Source organism: Lucilia cuprina, chromosome 2, assembly GCF_022045245.1.
Source record: "Lucilia cuprina isolate Lc7/37 chromosome 2, ASM2204524v1, whole genome shotgun sequence".
Lineage (NCBI taxonomy): Eukaryota > Metazoa > Arthropoda > Insecta > Diptera > Calliphoridae > Lucilia > Lucilia cuprina.
This window is the reverse complement of record NC_060950.1, coordinates 13,796,173-13,802,383: the sequence shown is the minus strand read 5'-3', so window position 1 is coordinate 13,802,383 and position 6,211 is coordinate 13,796,173. Positions and strand designations below refer to the sequence as shown.

General features: G+C 27.1%; 2 protein-coding genes across 2 annotated transcripts; both read left to right on the top strand.

Moving 5' to 3' along the window:
- Positions 1 to 2,949: 2,949 nt before the first annotated feature.
- Positions 2,950 to 3,679, top strand: LOC111687556 (U-actitoxin-Avd3r). Its single transcript, XM_023449998.2, has 2 exons — positions 2,950 to 3,160; positions 3,215 to 3,679. The coding sequence occupies exons 1-2, from the start codon at positions 3,028 to 3,030 to the stop codon at positions 3,478 to 3,480; spliced, it is 399 nt and encodes a 132-aa protein (XP_023305766.2). The 5' UTR covers positions 2,950 to 3,027; the 3' UTR covers positions 3,481 to 3,679.
- A 1,630-nt stretch (positions 3,680 to 5,309) lies between these two features.
- On the top strand, positions 5,310 to 5,803 carry LOC111687555 (male accessory gland serine protease inhibitor-like). Its single transcript, XM_023449997.2, has 2 exons — positions 5,310 to 5,469; positions 5,532 to 5,803. Exons 1-2 carry the CDS (start codon positions 5,403 to 5,405, stop codon positions 5,711 to 5,713), a joined length of 249 nt encoding a protein of 82 aa, XP_023305765.1. The 5' UTR covers positions 5,310 to 5,402; the 3' UTR covers positions 5,714 to 5,803.
- Positions 5,804 to 6,211: the final 408 nt, after the last annotated feature.

Here is a 6,211-nt window from a genome sequence, read left to right as displayed (position 1 = left end):
GAACTGAACTAGAACTGAACTAGAACTGAACTAGAACTGAACTAGAACTGAACTAGAACTGAACTAGAACTGAACTAGAACTGAATTAGAACTGAACTAGAACTGATCGAGAACTGAACTTTGAAAAAAGCTTAAAAAAATGTTGCAATATAATAAGAAATAAAAATGTCTTTTAAAATGATGTCAGTGAACTTTTAAATAATAAATTTAAATTGTCATTATTTCAACTAAGAATGCAATTTACGTTTTCAAACGAAAAAAGTGAATTGTTTTAATTTTTTTAATCAACAAATCGAAGTATTGTTTATTTTTTGAAATAATGATTTTGAATGCAAGGTACACAAGAATACGTGCAGTTTTGAAAATAGAATAATTTAAATATTTTTTTTAGGAGATAGAGACAGAAATTTCCACTTAAAGAGGAGCAATGCTAAAATACATTCTAACTTTTTCGAAGGTTGCAAGAAAAATGATAAGAATTTAAAAAAAAAAATTAAGATTTTAATTTTATAATTTTAAATTATGGTCATAGACATTTTAGTTATAAAATAAGACCTTCAATTACAATTACAGATAAAGAAAATTAAAAAAAGAGGTTGTTCAATGAACCTAGCGATTCAAAAACTATGTTTTACAATTTAATTAATTTAATCAAGATTTTTAAATAATAACTAAATCTAACAATAAATTAACTAATTTGAAAAAGCTTCACCTTTTATATTTAGATTAAAACATTTTCAATTGAATCAAATTTAGGAAAATTGAAAAATTAGAAAAAATTATCTGACGTTGAATGTTATTGAAAATTATTTGGACATTTCATCCAAAAAAAAATAATAATAAACAACAACGACCGCATATTTAATTTACTGGAAATAATTGAAAAACTTTAAAAAATTATTTAACTTTATAAATAAAATAGTATGTTTATAATTTATATATATAAACATACAAACAAACATTATTTACATATGTGTATTCATATACATATGCTAAATAATATAATATTAACTTTGTCATGTATTTGTGTTTGTTTATTTTTGTATTTGTATATTTATCTATTTAATAATTTATATTATAATTTGATGATATTTGGCACGTTCCAAAGACACATTTAATTACTAAATTAGAAAATTTTGTATGAGAAAATTAAATTTTAACAGCTTTTGTGTAGTAAGTTACAAATTGTTTAATACACACGCAAGTATATATATACATACACATGTAAATATGCATGTAAATATGTATATGCAACAATCTCTGTGAGACAAACGATCTTAAATGTCTAACAATTTCAACATATAACCATAAAACCCTTTAACATTGAACAGCTAATAATCCCCCAATTTTATTTCTTAAATGACCACTTACATCTGTAAGAAATAATGCCATCAGTTCATTAGACCCAAAACAAAACTACAGGGTTTCTTAATAATTCTAACACTCCTATGTAAATTAAATATGTAAATTATTTTATATACTTATACATACACATGCATTTATACATGTGTGTGTCTATCTATCCGCTTTCTTATGTCTGCTGTATTTTAGACATAAAATAGTCTTAAACTTATTTAATTAAAATTAATAAATTGCAAAATTTATCTGCATTCCAAAAGTGTTACACAATATACAACAAAGTGTTAATTATGTTAATGCAAAGTGCATACATTGTAAATAATTGTGTTTTTGTAAAGAAGGAAACGGATATAATGCACTTAAGTAGGTAAAATGTAATAAATTTAAAATTGAATTAATTTTTAAAGAAAAATGTATTAATCGGAAAAAATTGATATTCGAGTTAAATAACAATTAAATACATATTTTGAGATCTAGATGGGAACTAGAGTAAGAACTAAATAAGAATATTAGAAATGAACCACAAATAAATTAGAAGTGTATTAAAAGAGATTTAGGTTTAAACTATTAAACTAGAGCTGAATTAGACTTGAACTAAAACTAAAATGAAACTTAACTAATCGAGAAGTAAACTAAAATTGAATAAGAACTGAACTAGAACTAAACTAGAACTAAACTAGAACTAAACTAGAACTAAACTAGAACTAAACTAGAACAGAACTAGAACTGAACTAGAACTGAACTAGAACTGAACTAGAACTGAACTAGAACTGAACTAGAACTGAACTAGAACTGAACTAGAACTGAACTAGAACTGAAATTGAACTGAAATAGAACTGAACTATCTGGACTTAAGTCCAATGTTAGACTAGTATAAGGACCAGACTTTAGACTAGACTGTAGTATTCACAAATAAAGACCAGGCCTATATATTAGGATATAGTTCCCAATCTATGTGACTTTTCGTGACGTTATGGTTGACAGCACTTTTCATAAATTGAAAGACGGAATCATAATATTATTGAAACTGACAGAATAATTGTTTATTACTAAAAGTACGCTAATTAATATCTCTCCATCAAATGGGAATTACATTTTCGATAAAATATGTAGAAAACCTAATGAATATTGATACGCCTGTGTTTAGTTTACACCTGTCATCAAGTCACTTGAATAAATATGAATTGTACAAATGATCTACAAACATTCAGATAGACAGACAGACAGACAGACAGACAGACAGACAGACAGACAGACAGACATACATACATATTTAAAATTCAGTGTAATTACTTCCCGTATGCGGGCAAAAAAAAAATTGTATATTAAAAACAGAGACGTGATTGGTAAAGTTTGTTTTGAAATTTTGAGACTTATTTGTTTTGAGTACCTGGTCTACTATAATGTACAACATATAGTATGTGTGTGTGTGTGTTTCGGTAGAAATTATGCAAATTTTCTCTAGAATACCGACGATAAATGAATTTATCACAAAATAAACAAAATAATAATAACGAAGTTGATTTTATTTATTAACAAAACGAAAACACAAATGTGTGACTGAAATGAATTTCATTTCGTTGAGTATTTAATAACGTTTAGATCATATAATAAACGCATTTTAAGTTTAACATTCTCTAGAGAAACTTCAACTCCTCGAAAACAAATATGAAATCTTTTGCTATTTTCTTTGTAAGCATGTGCTGCTTAATGGTAGCCATTAAGGCGGCTGCCGTAGAACCAGTGGTCACTGAATTAGAAAAGGATTCTAAAAGTGAAGTGACTTTGCCCACAAATGAAGGTAAATAAATATTTAAAATATTTTTATTTTTTATTAATTTTGTGTAATTGACAGACTGCATACAACCCAAGGAAACTGGTCGCTGTTTTGCTCTCTTCTATCGTTTCGCCTACGATGTGGAAAAACGTGAATGTGTTGAATTCATTTATGGCGGTTGTGCTGGCAATTCCAATAATTTCGAAACTAAAGAAGATTGTGAACAAAAATGTGTTTTGGAAACTAAACAAAATACAGCTGATAAAGTTTTGAACACCACTGTTTTACCAACCGTAACGGAGACTGCAACTACTACAGAGAAAGTTGAAAATGCCTCTTCTTAAAATGGAGAGATAATTCTTAAGTGAAATGTATTCAAATGAGTTTGTTCTCTCATTTGAATTATTTTAATTAGTATTATTATGTAGAGTGTGATAATTTAGTGTCATAAGGTCTTTTTCAACTCAATTAAGTTTTATTTGTTTGTGTTATTCTTTTCTTTTTTTTTTTTGTTATGTGAATAAAGTAATTTTATTAAAATTATTAAAATTTAGATTAAAATATTTATTGAAAATGTTTGTTGAGATAAGTGATTTCATAATGATTTGAAATTAGAGTTAAAAACCTAATTGATTTTATTTTAAAACTATCGATTAAATGTTTCTATTCCCCTCAATAGTTTGCTATATTTCTGTTTAACTCTAGACTAGATTTTTGTATATATATAGACTAAACATTATACCAAGACTCAACTATAGTCTATAAAAAAGACTATCAAACATAATATAGTTCAAACTAAAGACTTGTCTCAGTCAAGATACTAGACTTTATTATGTCAACACTCAACATTGACCGGATATGGTAAAACGGTTTTAATGTTTGGCATCCCTTCACAGTGAGACATTTGGCACTTTTAGAACGACAAAATTAACAAATTAAATGTTGGAAAGCATTGCCTTGCATTATCTTGCTTGTTATTATAGTTAACAATAAACATTCCATATACTATAGAAAAATAACTAGAACTGAACTAGAACTGAACTAGAATTTAACTAGAATTGAACTAGAACTGAACTAGAATTGAAATAGAATTGAAATAGAACTGAACTAGAACTGAACTAGAACTGAACTAGAACTGAACTAGAACTGAACTAGAACTGAACTAAAACTGAACTAGAACTGAACTAGAACTGAACTAGAACTGAACTAGAACTGAACTAGAACTGAACTAGAACTGAACTAGAACTGAACTAGAACTGAACTGAACTAGAACTGATATGTTTTTAATTTTCCATTCCTAATCTAATGTTTGGGTTTTAGTACTTCTCGCTTGTCCCACATACCTGAAAGTCAAAGAGTGTTTTAAAATGGCCTACTTTTCTCTCTCTCTCTCTCCGCTTCCTAGTATTTTTGAAATTTGTTAATGTGTTAATTTTCTTATAAGATTATTTGCATCAAAATGTTTGCAATTATTTTGAAGAAAACAAAAAAAATATTTTAAAATGATAATAATGTTGTTGAAATATATTAACACACATATAACAAAATATTTGATATAGAAAATACTTCTTGGAAATTAAAAGCTTATCTAGACATAGTTGAATTTTAAAATTGTAGAACTTACAACTTAGACCAAAATCATTTTAGAGCTTTTGAGCAGAGATAAATTTTAAAATTGGGGGTGCCATTTAGGGTCAAATTTAATAAACAACAACAGCAAAAAATGCTAATTAACTTTTAGCGTTATTTCTAGTTTTTACATTTAAATGAAATCAAAGAACATTAAACTTGCCCTTGAAGAAGATTAATATTTATTTTTCAAATTAAAAGTTTCTTAAAACATAAAAACAAATACATAACAAACAAGTTTATATTTAATAAAAAAATACATAATTCTAGTTAAAATCTGACACGTATTTTCCCTTAGTAAGAAGCATTATCAAAATTCTCTAATCGAAAAACTAAATAGTGACATACAGACATGTACACGCGATCTTTGAAAACAAACAATATCACACAACACACATACACACAACATCAGTAAATTTATATATAAATGTGTAAATTAATCTCATATTTATGTATTTATTTAAACAGTAAATAAATAATTTGTACAAAATCCCAAAAAATAATATTTTGTGATGCTTAAGTTTAATAATTTCCTATAAAAGTTTTTAAATCTACAAATCTTAAAATCAGTCTAAAACTAAACTTTGTTGAAAGTTGTTCTCTAAAAAAGAAAAAAAAAAAAAATAAAATTTTAAAAATGAAAATCTTTGCTTTATTGTTTGCCATCTTCGCTTTGGTTTCCTCTGCCGTTGCTATTAAAAATGGTAAGATCTTAAGGTAAAAATGTATTTCTGAACATCTATTCTTACAATTCTGTCGATTTTAGCTGCCTGTGGCTTGAAACATTCCGCCGACGGTAATGGTCTTATCGCCTGTGCTGCTTACATTCCATCCTGGTCCTACAATTCTGCTACCAACGAATGTGTTGAATTCGTCTATGGCGGTTGTGGTGGCAATCTTAACCGTTTCAATTCTCAACAGGAATGCGAAACTATGTGCAAGGAATAAATTAAAAGAAATTTTTAGTTTTTTAATTTAAAAGGAAAAGTGCGTGTGATTTTTTTTTTGTAAATATAAATAATTTTTAAAAGTTTAAAATTTGGTTGTTTCTCTTGATTTAGTTGAACAATTTATTAAAGCATTTTAGATATTTTTTTCAAATTGTGTGAATTTTGAAGCGATACGTTGTCTGAACTAAAATTAAACTAGAAGTGCACTTAAACGAAACTATAACTAACCTATAAGTGAACTGGAACTGAACTAGAACTGAAATAGAACTGAACTAGAACTGAACTAGAACTGAACTAGAACTGAACTAGAACTGAACTAGAACTAAACTAGAACTGAACTAGAACTGAACTAGAACTGAATTAGAACTGAATTAGAACTGAACTAGAGCTGACTAGAACTGAACTAGAACTGAACTAGAACTGAACTAGAACTGAACTAGAACTGAACTAGAACTGAACTAGAACTGAACTAGAACTGAACTAGAACTGAACTAGA

Bases quoted from the DNA above. Each gene is read 5' to 3' on its own strand.
- LOC111687556 (XM_023449998.2), top strand. From the start codon at position 3,028: ATGAAATCTTTTGCTATTTTCTTTGTAAGCATGTGCTGCTTAATGGTA. The intron at 3,161-3,214 runs GTAAATAAATAT...TGTAATTGACAG, and splicing joins GACTTTGCCCACAAATGAAG to ACTGCATACAACCCAAGGAA.
- LOC111687555 (XM_023449997.2), top strand. From the start codon at position 5,403: ATGAAAATCTTTGCTTTATTGTTTGCCATCTTCGCTTTGGTTTCCTCT. The intron at 5,470-5,531 runs GTAAGATCTTAA...TGTCGATTTTAG, and splicing joins TGCCGTTGCTATTAAAAATG to CTGCCTGTGGCTTGAAACAT.